The 16,955-nt window shown below is 26.9% G+C and overlaps 1 protein-coding gene across 4 annotated transcripts in view; it reads left to right on the forward strand.

Moving 5' to 3' along the window:
* The first annotated feature begins 2,787 nt into the window (after window positions 1-2,787).
* LOC100202876 (PHD finger protein 7) overlaps window positions 2,788-16,955 on the forward strand; it is a 45,358-nt gene continuing 31,190 nt past the window's right edge. The window contains exons 1-2 of one of the 4 annotated variants that reach the window (XM_065795918.1): window positions 2,788-2,823; window positions 9,123-9,275. In XM_065795918.1, the coding sequence (XP_065651990.1) occupies window positions 9,128-9,275 (148 nt within the window). In that variant the 5' untranslated portion in view covers window positions 2,788-2,823; window positions 9,123-9,127. Of the gene's footprint in view, window positions 2,824-3,282; window positions 3,304-3,569; window positions 7,207-8,199; window positions 8,325-9,122; window positions 9,276-16,955 lie in introns of those variants that run through there. The other 3 variants (XM_065795917.1, XM_065795919.1, XM_065795916.1) reach the window with 3 other exon arrangements.

Genomic DNA, 16,955 nt, shown 5'->3' on the forward strand with positions numbered 1-16,955 from the left:
AAGTGTGTTATTTTTTAATTGTTAATATTTAGCTTACTTACGGTATTCGTTTTTTTATTTTTTTTATTTTACATTTTTAACTAAGTGTTGAAGTGCCTATTAATAATTAAAATAATTAAAAATTGGCATTACTTCCAGATTTTCAAAAATGCGATATGAAAAGTTTTTAATAGTAAAAACCGGTTTTTGAAGATGGGTATCAAGATATTACCCTTTAATAATTTTTTTAGGTTACTTTTTTCTAAATTCTAATTTTTCTTTTAAACTACAACGCTTAAATAAATATTTTATTAAATTATATATTAAAAGTCGTCAGAAGGTGCATCCGGCTTAATGGTATGGTTCTCGCTTTGAGTTCGAGAGGCCCAAGGTTCAAATCCCGGTTGAGCCCAGAGACATTTTACAATTTTTTTTATCTTATAAAAAAAAATTTATCAAGTTAATAAAATATTTTTTGTACTATTCTCAACTAGACTTATATTCATCAATAAATCTTAAGTTTCATAGTATCATGTCTAAGCGTTCAAAAATTAAAGTTAATTTAAAGGCCATATAAAGTTTAAAAATGTAGATTTTGCATGATGTCAATTATAATATAAGCAACATTTTTTTCACAAAAAATTTAACTGCTTGATGATGCCTAAAGCTTGATGCTTAGCAGTTACAGTCAGTTATATATACTTTTTATTAATCAACAGTATATTATTTAAATGACACAGTGGAAGGTTGATGCCAAAGTGTTGAGGTTTTAAGCCTTGTATAAAAGTAATGTTTTTTTATTGGTTTAGTTATTCATATTTTACCTGCAAGTTACCATTATTTATTAAAATTATAAAGGATTATAAGTCTTAATCTACCATTGTATATTGCCATAATACATTGTATTTTATGAGTAATCTAAGAATGAAAATGTGCAAGGAAAAGCAGTTTGCAAATCGATGGTGCTTTTTTATGTCATACGCCTTCAATCGTTCTGTATAAAAAGTCGTGCATGTGAATAGAAAGGAACCTTGTCGTGCTTCATGTGCTTTAAACAAATATCTTCCAGGCAGATACTCTTTCAACTTTTATGGCAGTGGAGCATCAACGTAAATTTTGAATTTAATTTATACTCAAGAAATAGAAATTTTCAAGTTTATTACCGAAACCCTAATTGACTTTATTATTTGTGTTCAGAGAGTAGTAATATTCAGGTTATAAAATTAATTCTGAATATTAAAATTGTTTTGTTTACTTTTAGCAGTATAAATTGTGAATTTCAAGAATAAAATATAGGTGTTATTCAGTTCAATTTAAATTTATGCATATTTTTTACATTAAAGGTAAAAAATATGCATAAATTTGAATTTTAAAAACCTGACACAAACATCTCCACTTTCAACCACTATTAGAGTTAAAAGATACTGAAAGAGAAAAGATGAGGTTTATAAAGCAAGATAACAGTCGACTTAAAAAATTGTAAATTATATAAATCAGAAAAACAAGACGAAGGGAGCGAATTTCAAAATGCTGATGTATGAAGGAAAAAGCTAGAAAAATAAAATTTTTCAGGAGCCTGGGAACTGTCAGAGTAAAAAAACGAGACTTAGTTGAATGACGAGAAACACGAGAATGAATTTTAGTAGATGGCACAAGAAACGCTCACTCTTTAGAGCAGCCCCCATTAAAGTATTAATAGAGTTAATCCTAGAAAACAAAGAATAGATGACTCATCGTGTACGTTACCGTTCGTAAATATAGGAAGGTCTAGATTGTTGCGATAGCAGTTTGTAAAAAAAAATTAAGTTTTATCTGAGTTAAAGTTCACCAGCAAATGGGAGACCTTATGTTGTAGCAGAAGTAAGATCCATATCAAATGCCCCCTCAGAGCAACTAGAGATTGTTGGCTTTTTATCAAGACAAGAATAAATGGTAGTATCATCAGCAAACAATGCCACCTTAGATGTAAAAATTTTAGGAAGATCATTAATGTAAATTAAAAAAAGTATAGAGCCAAAGATAGAACCTTGAGGAACCCGTGAAGTTACAGGATATGAAAAGTGCGCTGTCCATCGGGGAAAACTTTTATATTAAGATTGATAAGAAAGGATTCAATAATCTTAAAGATGTTACCTGATACACTGTAAGAAGAAAGCTTATGGAAAAGGCCAGCATACCAAACTTTATCAAAGGCTTTAAAAAATATTACGCGATAATAAATAAAAAATTTTTTTTGGCAAATATTTGAACAATTCTTTGAAGGTTAAATATTTTTTACATACACGTTCAATACCGAGAAGTTTTACTATCGGTGTCGGAGTAGCGATTTTGTTTAGCAACTCCGATTCCACTAAAAATGTCGCGACTCCGACTCCACGACTCCGACTCCACAGACCTGAAGAAGACTAATGTGACGGTAGTTAGACGAATCAGATTGCTCTTCAGAAATTTTAAATTAACGATAACAGATACCGCTTTCCTGTAGACTAGAAAACAAGACTCTGATAAGCACTTGTTAAATAGTTTTGAAAGTAAACACGACAGCTCCGGAGAACACCTCTGACTATAATAGGTATGTTGTTCCGACCACAAGCTGTAGAAGAGTCAAAGCAGAAAATCACTTTAGGTACGGATAGTTAGGAACAGACCTACCACGACCCTATTGTTTATGATAAAAGCTCTTGAATAAAGTCACTTTTACTTAAAATAATTCTTCCCACCTGCCGGTTACACATTATTAAAAAACTACAAACCCCCTCTGGCCTAAAAAAACAAACAAAACAAAAAAACATGTTTTATAATCATCTTTTAATTTATTTGAATCTTGAATAGTTAACAATCGAGGTATTAAATTCCATTAATGAAACTATAATAATCATTGTTAACAATAAACAAGACATAAACATTAACAACACAGAGCATAGTTCTGGAGGATCTCTAGATTAGATTTATAAAAAAAAGAAGGTTTTGGGGTTTTTTTGCTCACCCTGAAAAAAAAAAAAATAATAAATAAAATAGAGGCTAAAATTAAAAAAAATTTATTTCTATAAATTTTATTTCTTTTTTTGTTTTAAATTCTACACAATCTATTCGAAAATATATAGATTTATTCTAAATAATATTAAATCTATTCAAAAATGTATAGATTTAATATTATTGCTTGAAAGAAAATTTAATAACCGTATTCAAAAGTGATGAAACATCGATACATTGTTTCTCGAAAAAATAAAAAGTTTTTTAGTTTTTTTATAAATTTAGAATTATAATAAATATGTATGGAATTTTTAATAAAAACAATTATTAAAGTATAGAGTTTAATTAAAAGTAATAATTTTTTATTATTGTCTATTTCCATTAATTATTGATGTTTGAAAATCTTCTTCCTTTAACTAAAATCCGCATACATGGAATTTATCAACATGATTTTATTAAATCTATAATACATATATTATTTTTTTTTTAAATTAACTGTACATATGATTAAATAAGCCAGTTTTAGTGCATATAAAATATGTCTATTATATGTTAATATAAATCTATTATGTTTATCTACTTATTATATATATCCATTTTATATTAATAAAAATACTAGTATATTTTTGCTGCTTTTTTAAAATACCCATGTATTTTAAAATATAAAAAACATAAAAAAACAATAAATAAGAAGAATAAAATGAAAAGAGATCTAGAAAATTTTGGTATGAGAAATCAAAGAAAAACTGAAATGTAGTTCTCTATCTTCATTATAAAACTCGTTTTACAAGAAACTCTATTACTTATCTTGGTTCATCTCCTGTCCCTTAGTGGAGCACATTTATCTAAACTTTCACAAATATGGACTTGCTTAATCACTAACTTTAAAATTCTCAAACCAATTTAAAGAAAGTTTATTTGAAACAAGTTCATGTGGTCTCAGCCTTGATAATCTATTTTTAACCATTTGATATTGATGTCTGGCTTGGCAGATAGTATAGAAAGCTTTTTATGGTAATTAGAAGTAGGAGCACTTAAGTATAATAATTTTGTTGGAGATGGAGACAGACAATTTTGGTAAAATTAGAAAAATGAAGATGTAATGAAGGAAAAACACAGGTCTAAAGTTATCAGATAAATATGCTGTTAGAAATCGCAATAGGCTTACTCATAATTTGATTGATAAAATGCAAAACAAGAATCTTGATTTAATGCAAAATGCTGTGTGAAATATTTTTAAGCATATGATTCATAAATATGTTGCATATTCTCCAAAGGAAAAATTATTCAACAATATATCAATCAAACAAGTATGGTTCGTTATTAAAATTGAAAATGAAACCATATTAACTGGCTGTATCTATCGTCCACCAGATGCATCAGAAGCCACTAATCACAAAATTGAATTGATTTTTAAATAAGTTAAAAAAGCTAGTGATAATAACAAATATACTGGTCTCATAATAGCTGGTGACTTCAATTGTTCAAATATAAAATGGAGCAATAATAATGTACAAACAGTACTAAATAATGATAAATCAGCACAAATGTGTTTAGATAATTTAAATGATAATTATTTACATCAAAATGTAATAAATTCAACCTTTAATTCAACAACTTCATCAGTATCAGAGGGAAATACACTGGACTTGGCCTTAACCGTTGCACCTGAGTGTATCTCATACATCACAATCCACCCTTGAGCAAAATAGTAAAGGCACATCAATTTTTACACTGGCATTATGAGAATTGGGCTTCAACTAGTACAAAAGAATTATATGACAAATCAATACTCAATTTTATAAGTGGAAATTATGATGAAATGAATGAAGGGTTCAAAAATACTGATTAGTCAAAACTTTTTCACAATAAAAGTGTCAATGAATACTATAAAATATTTTTAGATAAATATCAAGAGCTATCAATCCAACATACCAAAATGAAATAACAAGAGAAGGAAAATAAGACCGTGGATAGACAATTGATAAAAAGCCGGATTAAGAGAAAAAGCAAATTTGTGGAAAAAATCAATATCCAATAATTTCAAATCATTATCCCTATTGCAGCAATGTAAACAACAATACAAACTAATTGAAAATACTGTTAAACGTAAGCATATTGAATACGAAAAAATGGTTGTCGAAAAATCAAAAGAAGATCCAAAAATCTTATATGGATATGTCAATGCAAATAAAAAAATTAAATCTGGTATAACATCAATTTTTGATGAACAAGGCAATCTACATACAAACGGTAAAGCAATATTAAGATAAAGATAACACACCAGTTATTATATCAACAACTGATAAAACTTTACAATTGGATATAGATAATGTAATCACGCGTAATTCAATTGAGAAAAAATTAAAACAATTAGATATCAATAAATCAGTTGGTGTAGATAGAGTTATGTCTTGAATAAATACCATACTACTATTAGTGAACCTCTGCTTCTGATATACAAAAAATCATTGATGGAACAAATGCTACTTGATTTATGGAAATCAGCAAATATCTCACCATTATTTAAAAAGGGTGATAAAACTAATGCCTCAAATTGTTGACCAATTTCACTAACATTGCTCCCATGTAAAATTTTGGAATCACTGACTAAAGATGAAATATTTGATTATCTAATAACAAATGGTTTATTAAATGAAAATCAGCATGGATTCGTAAAAAATAAAAGCTGTGTAACTAACTTATTAAAAACTTTAGATATCATAACAAATGCTTTTGAAATCGTTGGCAACGTTATGAATTGGATTAAAGATTTTTTAAGCAATAGAAAACAGTTAGTTATTCTCAGAGATTGTACATCAAAATGGTTACCAGTTGTCAGTGGTGTGCCGCAGGGATCAGTTTTAGAACCGTTAATGTTCCTAATATTTATCAACAATCTACCAGATCAGGTCAATAACAAGATAAAACTATATGCAGACATTAGTAAAATCACAAACATCATGAAGAATGCAAGTGACAATGAGAAATTACAATTAAATATAGCCAAAATCATGGTATGGTTCTCCACTTGGTTAACAAAATTGAATTACGAAAAATGTAAGGTTATACATATGGGCAAAAATAATCCAAATAGAGTGTATATAATGCATGATATTGAGACTGGACACCTCCATACCATATCTAGTACGGAGTATGAAAGAGAACTAGGCATAGTAATAAAATCAGATCTAAAATGGCAAACTTAAGTTAACTCACAAGAGGGCCCTCGTCTGAGACAACACAAATTTAAATTAAAAAAGCTATTCTGCAAAAACGCTTATAGATGCAAATTTTTCGCAAATCGTATAGTCCACACGTGGAATAATCTACTGAATGATATTGAATGATATAGTAGAAGCTGAGTCAATAAATCTATTCAAAAATAAATTAGACAATTCAGAGATTTGCGAAAACTTTTTATTAAAACAAAAATTAAAAACAATAACATAACAGTAAACACCTATTTAGTCAAAAGCTGATACAGTGCAATATCTAATGTTATTGCACTCTGCAATTGTTTTAAAAACAGTTGTCCTAGCTATTATTTATTATTATTATTATTCAGGACAGTTGAAAATCTTTAAATGAGCAGCATTCTCTTTGTTCTAAGCATATTGATACTTGGTGTGTGTATTTGAAAAACCAATCACAGTATGACACTAATAAACAACATCCATATTCGTTTGTTGTTTTGTTAAAACCTTATCTTAAATCTTACAAACACTACACTTCTTAATCATTCTTAGCTAGGTCTTACACAATATCAGAATGAATTAGTATATGAAGTTTTCTGATTAAAGTAAATTAAAAACAAGTTTTGCAGTCAGATAAATTTGCAGTTGAAGAGGCTGTGCAACAGTCAAGAGTAGAAGATTTAAAATCTATAATTATCAATTTCTAGTATTTGAATTAAAGTTGCTTCAAATAAGTTACTTAAAAAAACTAAAATTAGGTGTTGGAAAGTACAAGCTCAAAAAAATCTTAGATTAATAAAACAGTTTTCTTTGCTTAGAGTTTTGAATTATCTATGGAACAAAAAGATTTATCAATATCAATCAGTAAAAAAAAAAAGTTAAAATTTTTTTATTTTCTTCTTCATATGTATCAGGTTTTCCTGTTTTTACAGATGGACATAATGACATAGTGTTTATTGATGAAAATGTTATTGAGTTTGTTATCACATTTAATATAGACTTTTTTGTTTAGTTTGTTATCCATTCAATATAGACTTTTTTGTTTAAGTTTTATCAGGTTAGTATATGGTGTTATTATATATTTAAATATTTTTGATTAGTTGATTAGTTACATTTATCCTTATAAGTTACAAAGGTTAGATTTAGTGCAAATTGATTTTAAATCAGAAGATCCAAATAAGTTTACATTTTTTTGGTTTGAAATAATTATTCAAAAAGAAAGCAGTAAATGTACCACATAATACTTTTTCTTTTATGTAGAAATTTTAAGTTCTATTAAAATATTATATACTTTTGAATGCTACACGTGTGTACCACACTCTTACTTAATGAGACATGTAACAAAGGCTATCAAAATTTTTATTAACTTTTTCAAGAAGAAAAGTGTTTTAAAAAATTTATAAAAGTAAAACAATTTTTTCTAATTAAGACATTTTTTGGATAGCGCCACTGTGGGTAATAAAATAAAGTTCTTGCACTTTTTGATTGTAATTTCATTAAAATACATCCACTTAGTTACTTAGAACAGGATATAGGAATCAGATTTCTAATTAAAAAAAAAAATAAAAAATATTTTTTCTTTTAACTGTTTTTTTTATTGAAAACTTGTTATATGGTTTTACCCCCTAAAACATATTTTTGCACCAAAAAATATAGCAGTATTATTAATTATAAAATTATAACAGTATTATTATTATACTGTATCAATAATAATTCTTGATTGCTTTATAAAATTATTTTGAAAACAATTTTACCCAATTTTAATCTATACTCTTCACCATATTTTTGTTGTTTACTTTGTTAAGCAACCCCCTGATTTGATTTAAGAAAATTTCTTATATTTTGTTGTATAATTTTAGTTCAAATATATTTCAATCATTTCATTGTTTAACCAAATTGTAAAACATATGGTAGACAATGTAGAAAATGTTAACATTTTTAAAACGATTGTTTTAAACAATAAACAACATTTTGCATAATTTAAACTAATTTATTTAGGCATGATTAGTATAATTTGATTGCGTACTTCAATAGCGTCGCTACTTTATTGCGCCAACCAAATTTTGGAACACCTTGCATAATTATTTTTCTGCCGCCAATTCCCGACTAACTGCCATTTTCTTTATAATAAACAATCTATTTTTTTATTAGTTATAGTTCTAAAGCAGTAATAAGGTAGTTATTATTGCTTTAAACGTTTTATATCGTTGTATAATGTTGTAAAATTTATAATTTTTTTTATTAAATTTATTTGTATTTTTTTAGCATCGGTGTTTTGTTTTTAAAGTTACTATCATTATATATTATTTAGTGGAATTTGATCCTATAAATCTAATGAATATTTAGTGATAAGAATGGTTTTGTTTATTTTTGCCAACATAAACGAGTAACCTGTTGTTCATTATCTACTGTTTAGTAGCCTTAAATATGCGGTCATTTAATGAAGTTATGTAATCATTTCAGTAAAAAATTCTTAGCAAAATCCAAAACTATTTTTAAAACAAAAGATCTAAAATAGTAAAAAATGAGAGTCAAATACTAAAATTTAAATACTAAAGTTTAAATAAAAAAATATTTTCTCAGATTGCTTTCAACATGTTAAGAGCAATATGCTGTATGTATGAAACCTGTACAAGTTAAGTACTACAATTTAATTCAAACTCCATAGTTCCATGTAGTCTAGGCAGTTTTCTATAGTTCATTTCCTATATAAAAATTTCACTAAAGAAAATTTGAAGCAAGTTTTTACAATAAGATGTTTTCCAAATGTTTACCTATTTTAAAGTATAGGGTTGAATATGTTTATTGTAATACTGTTCTTAGGAAGATTTTAAACCTTGCTTATGGTTTATAAGCTACACATTATCCACTTTTAAATAGGATTTTAATTTACAGTTTTTCAAAAAATTTTGACTTTATTTTTAAATTTATTATGTTATGTTGTTTTTATCTTTAATTGTTCTAATTTAATAGGAGTGATGTCAGATCTTATTGGCAATAATGCTGATAAAAATCAAAATGGTTTAGTGAAACCAAAGAGAAAGAGAAAAAGAGGCAGACCATTGTGGTATTTAAGACGTAATAAAAAGCAAGTTAGTACAACTGATGTTGTAACCACATCAAAAGGTTTGTAGCAGTAAATTCTTTGTATTAGTTAATCAGGACTTAAAAATTTCTGTCTAGCATATTTAATAATATATAATTGCATGTTTAAATGTATAATAACAATACTATTACAGCCCTTGAGATTAGAGTCGGCATTCGGCAATGCTGATTTTACTGCAGACCTAAAAACGTTTGTGGTCAGCAAATAAATGCTGACCTTGTTTCTATGTTTTATGGTAACCTTTTTGTCAAATTATTAATTTTTGTTATATTAAAAATAGTTATTCATCCAGGGTTTGCAGTGCTATGCTAATATATTAAAAATCTCTGTTTTTAGAGTATTTTAAAAACAGATTCCAAAATAAGTGTTTTGTTGTATAATATAAAATACATTTTGACTGATATTTTTAAGAGTTATTTTAAACTGATATTTTTTGTAGTTTTTAAAATAATTAAGAATTAGAATTTATGGTTTTTCGATTTAATTTTTTTTTTTTTTAACAATATATTCTATTATTTGAAAGCATTTTGTTTCTATTTTTAGTATATTGAATTATAAATTATACTTAAACAACAAACACTTTACAGTTTTAAAAACTGTTTTCAATATGTGTTCTGTTTATAAATTAAAATATAAAATATCATAATAAAAATAACAGAAATAACAGAAAATAAACAGAAAATATAGATAAATTCCAAAATTGATAAGAAACAGTGAAATTTGTACAGAGTTGAAAACCAAAAAAAATAATGTTTAAATAGAGCTAAAGTTTTACTTTATATAAGTGCTAAAGTTTTACTTTTTCTTATACAAGTTTCATCAAAAATAAATGATTGTTTAATAGGTTTTGGTAAATTAGGACATCGATACATAAGTCCTTGTTTTAGAGTTTTTTTTGTGTACATTATACATACTTATTTAACTTTTTTTTTGCTGGTGCTGTAATTTGATTTTTGATATCATAATAGAATAAACTTCAATGGAATATTTGTCTTTTAATATATAAAGAGAGTTTTCTCATTTTTGTTTTCTCAGTTGATATTGAAATGTTCACTAAGGTTCCATTGAATGAGGTAATTAAATCAGCAATTTTTGAAATATAAAAATAAAAATCCTAACTTAAAGTTACTAGTTTTCCACTTGCAATTCCCATTTTGTGTTTTGTAATAAATATATCAAATAAATGGTATAGCTATGGGTCATTCACCTACTCATGTACTCGCCAAATTATTCCTGGCAAACAAGTTATTTAAATGATTTTACTGGCTTTATTTTTATAAACAATATGTTGATGATGTTGTTGCATCTTTTAACTTGAAATCTTGTATTTTTTTTATTCACCAAAGCTAGATTGAAATAAATTCATTAGATACAAATATTTTAGGTTTCTGTATTTATATAGCAACTTCAAACATGCTACCTGCTACATGGCAAGCATGTTTGAACCGTCTCTGAAGCTCTATCTGACAGATGCTTCAATGTTACCTCACATGTATGATGATCTTGTGCAGTTGATTAAGAGTATTCTTAGGATATTCATTAAATTTGAAACTATTGAGACTTGCTCAAAACTTTGAACACTCACAATTTTGCATCAAAATTAATCTGCAAAATAAAGAGAACCGTTTGAAACCTATGAAACCTTGAAATTGATAATGGAATTGCTGCTGAATTATCACTGTCAAAGCTCAGAAAAAATAATGTGTAGTTATTTTGAAGAATATTAAAAAATTTAAAATTCAATGCCATGTATACTACCATCATATTTTGATTTCAGCTGCTGAAAAGTTATTTAAAAGATATCGGCTTGATTCTGTGTTGTTAACACAAATACTTGTATACTACCAAATTTTTATGTTCAGTTCACACCTGAAAAAATATCAAACAAAAATTATGTCAAATAAGTTTTTATTTGACATTATTTTTGTTTGATATTTCTGCATCACCTTATGTCACTTAAAATATTAACTGCTTTTTATTTCGACAAAATTATCAACCAGTTCTCAAAGTTTATTTCATCAAAATTTGCAATGAATTGGGATGTTTTTGTTAGCTATAATCGAAAGAATAAACACCTTTATGATTTTTACTTCAAAGACATTGACATGAAAAAGTATCCAGAGTTGTCATTTGTCATTAAGTTGGTTCCGGCTCATGGACTTCTAAATCATGGTCAGGTATCAATTGAATGGGGGTTTAGTGTTAATAAGGATCTTGTGTGCGATTTCATGCTTGTGTGGGATTTCATGCAAACAATCTCAACTCTTATATTGTCCAGATTGCATCAGAAATGAAAGTTGCCCTTAAATCTGCACATAAAAAATAACAACTCATGCTTGAAGATAAGAAGTCTAAGAATAAAAAACAATGCTAGATCAGAAAGCCATTATTTTGTCTGAAATTTAAGAGCTAAAATCTCAAACAGGTCTCCTTACAAAAATTTCATTGAAGCTAGAAAAAGAGTTTAACATATGTGTGGAGCAAGCCAAAAAAGAAAACTATATCATTGGTCAGGAAAGTAAATGCATTAATAAGGAAAAGTGAGAAGAAAATGAAAGACGTTGCTAGGTTATGTAGTAGTGGTGTAATGGTATTGCGCTCACCTTTTAAGTAAGAAGTTCTGAGTTCGATCCCCACCAAGTCCCTGTTAGTACTGTGCCTTACTTGTTTCTCCTCGTAGCTGTCTTGTTCGACATGGTTCAAAGTTATATATATCAAGCCTTCCCGGAAAGGTGTTCATCCACAATTAAAGTAATTTTTAAGACAAATTGACCATGGCAGTTCACAGCTAAAGCTAAGCTTAAACTAGGAAGAAAATTAAAAAAAATAATAATGAAAAAAGAAAATATATGAACACTATAATCAAACTCAAAAAACATAAATTTGAAGTACTTTTTGTTATGTTGTTAATTACGTATAGAATAAGTTACTTAAAGATTTATCTTTTGAAACGTTTTATTCAAGTTATGCAAAATGCTTTTACAAATTACTCAGGGTGGCCATGCCTCCTAAAAAATCCTAAAATATCCTAATTTTTGAAAAACATCCAAAAAGGCCTAATTTTTATTAAAGTATAGATGATTTTCTAAAATACTCCTAAATTTTCCTAATTTATTTGTCCTGAGTATTATGCATAAACTATTATCAGCCTTTCAACAATAAAGTTAATGAAATGGTTCAGACTTAGAATTAGTACTGTATACTGAGAGAAAATAACTTAAATGTATATTTAAATATTTTTTAATATTTTAATAATTTAAAAAATTTATTCTAATAAAATTTAAGCTTTTTTTTCTTATTTCTGTATAAGTTCTGAACATAAAAATTATTTTTATTAAGATTTTATTTTACTTAAGTTGACCTGAAATAATTTTGCATTTTCAGAATAGAAAATGTCAGTCAAGTATAAACCTAAATTTTAAGAGTGGCTAAAAGACAATAATTATAAATTTTTTTATTTGGTTAAGTATTGTTAGGTATGTTTAATGTTTTTTTATTTCTGGATTTCTAAAAATATAATTTTTTAATATATTTGTTTTTTTTTTTAACTTTTTCAGTCATCACTTATCATAAAATTGAGAAAGCCACCAGCTAAATGTTTAATTTATAAAATAAATTATTCTGAATTGTTTAACAATATTTTTTGCAAAATATATTTTGATTTTTTTGAATGATCTAGATAATTGCTGTATGTTTAAAGGTTATATCTGTTGCAGATTTGGATACAAACACATTGAAAATAAATGTTAATGAAAGAAACATGTGTTTTTGAATGTTATATGTAATGTGTGTTTGAAGGTTATGTCTGTTGCAGGTCTGGATACAAACACATTGAAAATACATGTTAATGAATAAAAATATAAACAATATATGCCTGTGAGTGATAAAAGAAATACAAACAGTAACATGCTTTTGCATATTCACTAAATCTAGTTTTAGTTACTTTTTCACATGTTCATTTTATTTATTTATCTATGTGCGAATATATTTAATAAATTATAAAAAAATTTTGTAACATTTTTTTATCTGTTTATTATAAAAAAAATTTGTTACATTTTTTTTAACTTTACTCTGCTATAATTTGCAAAAGATGTAATTTTTTAATACCATGTACATAAGTTTTTATATTTTCAAATAATAATTTTTTTATTCTAATTTCAAGTTCTACTTTTTTCTTATTTCTGTCAGTGGCAATTCTAGGAATTAAAATTATTTTTATTCACATTTTTATTTTAATTAAGTTAGTCTAAATATTTTTGTATTTTTAGAATAGAAAATGTCAGTCGAATATAAAACTAAATTTCAAGATCATTGGTTAAATGACAATAATTACTAACAATGGGTACAAAAATATCCCAGTGGTTTGTATTTGGTAAAATGTATGGTATGTTTGAAAATTGTATCTATTGCAGGCCTGGGTACAAAGGCATTGGAAAAACATGCTAAAGGTATCAAGCATATACAATATATGCATGTCTATGATAAATATGGGTTAAAAACTGTAGAACCACAAGCTAATCTAAAAGTGACACTGTGTCCACAGCACACTACTATTGTATTTGTCGCAGTTAGCAAAGAAAGAAGAGATAATGCGGGCAGTTGATATTGTGCTTGCAAAACATTCTTTTCAATCAATTGCGAACAAATATAAATTATTTACTGCAATGCTTAGTGATAGTCAAATAGCTAAACAATTTTCTTGTGGGAAAACAAAGTGCACTTATCTTGTGTGCCTCGGAATTGCAACATATTTTAAGAAAATTTTTTGTTATACATTATCAGAGTTTGATCAGTTTGTTTGCTAATTTGATGAATCTTACTACCAAGTTGTCAAGAAGAGTCTGATGGATTTGCATGTTAGATATTGGGACTCCTCATTAGAGATAGTAAAAATTACAACTCTGAATTCTTGGGAAAAGGTACTGCTGTCTATATTTTGATAAAATTTCTATAAATGAATGAGTGGTTCAAAAGAAGATAAAATGCTCCAGGTTTCCATGGATGGTGCAAATGCTAATATGTCTTTCCTACCTAGTTTGAATGCGATGGAAATATGGCCCAAAATTATTGTGATTATTGACTTTTGGAATAATTTACCAAGAAACAAGCGTCTTGGTCAATGTAAGCCTGAGAAAAATTATGAATACCTTTCTTTATGGTATAAAAATGTGTTAGTCCCTATAAAATTGCAATTTTTTAAGGAAACTGTGATATTGTTAACTTCTTTCTTGGCAGTTGTTTAATTCTATGACACCTTTCCTTGTAGAAATGCTTGAGAATTTACTGAGGCTATTTTTATTAAAGTTTATCAGAAAAGAAGTTTTGTCTGAAGCATCCACAACTTTTTCACTAACTTATCCACTAAATTTTTCCCGTGGCCAACTACAAGTAGAGCGTGGATTTAGTATAAATGGCCAACTTCTGGATAATAATATGCTAACTGATACTCTGCTTGCATAGAGAATTGTACATGACCACACATGCAGTGATAATATAAAATCATCCCAATTTACTATTATAACTAAACTTATAAGACATGTCAAGGATGCATGAAAACTATTCTTAAGCAGTCAGAAAGAGGAGTCCCTGAGGGCCTTAAAAACTTACTGTGACAATATAACTTACCATTTACTAATTTAAAAATTTTTAATAAAGAGATAACTAGTTATAATGAACAAAGTCACACCCTTGAAGGTACCATGCTTCAGCTTAGATATGATGCAGATGAGTATGCATTGCGAGCAAAAAAGCAGAAATGCGGTATGCGGTAGTGGTGTAGTGCTAAATGCGGTAGTGGTGTAGTGGTAAAGCGCTCGCTTCATAAAGGAGAGGTTCCGAGTTCGATCCCCACCACGTCCCTGGTAGTACCGCACTCAACTTGTTTCTCCGTGCAGTGGCCTTGTTCGTCAAGGTTCGTGTTTCGGAGTTATAGAGTTGAGAGAGGGTTATAACCACTATTAAGTAGCCTCCTCATCTGTAGTGGCTTTATCGGCCTTGAGGAGGTGAATAACAAAAAAAAAATAAAAATTGGCTGTGTATTTTAATGATTTTTGATTATTTATTGTTTGTTACTTAGTCATAAAGTCATCTATTTAGTGCAATGTTAAATTTGTTAGATTTCTAATGCAGGTATGATAGTTAATATTTTATCAAGTTAAAATTTTGGATGTGTGGAGATGTTATTTTAAATAACAGTGTTTAGGCCTTAATTTTATTTCATTTATCTTAGGTATTCTTACAGTTTTTGAATAAAATGAAAATATTTTAGTGCCATTTTATTTTTGAAATCTTCCTAAAATCTCCTTAGATTTTTATTTTTATTTTTTCATATTTCTTGATAAATCTCCTTAAAAACCTTAAAAATCTCCTAAATTATCATAAATTATCCTAATTTTTTCAGACAAAAAAAGTTTGGCCATCCTGTTACTTCTTATGATTGTTTAATGAATGAACAAATTTTATTTAACTTACTGAAAAGTGTTATATATATTGTTTTTAAATTGTATAAACATTTTTTCCAAAAAGTTGTAAAAAAAAATTGTTTAAAAAAATATCATCTATATAAAATAGTAATTTTTATTCATTTCATGGTCTGATTAGTTAGTCAAGACAAAATGATTAGTTAGTCAAGACAAAAAAGATTTAAACAATTCTACATAAAAACAAAAACAAAAAAAAAAGCAATTCCAACGCAAAAAAATAAGGCAATTCCATAAATCATTCCATCGCAATGGAAGATTTAATTCAACTTATTCATAATTTAAATTAACTCAAAAATTTATCTTTAAAAAGATTTTTAGAAAGACATGGAAAAATAGTTTGAAACAAATTATTATATTTTTTTTTATTATTTTTATTATTTTAATATTTATAATTAATTGTAAAACATGCCTACATAAAAAAATTTAAATATAACATTTGTTAAATTACACAAAATACCTTTATTTTAAGCAATCACTATAATTACTTTTATAAGTCTTCGTGTAAAATAAAAACTTGATAAAAAATCAACAATTAAAAGTTATTTATAACGTAACAATTTTTTTATGGCATTTAAATTATAGAAAAAATATGATAAGTGTGGTCAGTTACAGCGTGCAATCGCACATCATTCCTGTCCAAGCATGCGCTCTACAACTTTATCAAATAGTTGCCTATTTAAACTGTAAGTTAAACTTTTAGCTATTTTATATGAAAGCTGTTAGTCAAAAGAATAAAAAGTTTTGAGTCTGGCCAAAAAATGCGAACTTATTACTGAAAATGCCACTTAAAATTATGTTACAAGGAAAACAAGGTAAAAAAAAGTTGCTTCAACTTTAAGCTCAGATTTCTGCGAATCAGTAAAGTGGTTTGTATTAAAAACTTTCACTAGATGTTGAGAATTCTATTCGTTCAGGTATATGTGATTGTTTGTGACAGGAGGGAAGGGTTTAAGAATTGACAAATATAGGGTGATGTGCTTATAGATGACCCTTTTAATTGCATTTACAAACGATTTGTTATGCTAAAACAAAAACAAAAAAAGTTTCGAACTGATTTTTTTATATTAGGAGATAGCAAATAAATTTTTTTTTTTTAATGTCTAAATAAAAATATTTATCTAACTCTTTTTGTTATTAATTAAATAAATAATTTAAGTAATTTAATTAGCATTTAAAAAAAATTTCATTCATTATTCTTTGTTTTTTTTCTTCTTTTTC

The sequence above is a fragment of the Hydra vulgaris genome, chromosome 04, assembly GCF_038396675.1.
Source record: "Hydra vulgaris chromosome 04, alternate assembly HydraT2T_AEP".
In the NCBI taxonomy this organism is placed as follows: domain Eukaryota; kingdom Metazoa; phylum Cnidaria; class Hydrozoa; order Anthoathecata; family Hydridae; genus Hydra; species Hydra vulgaris.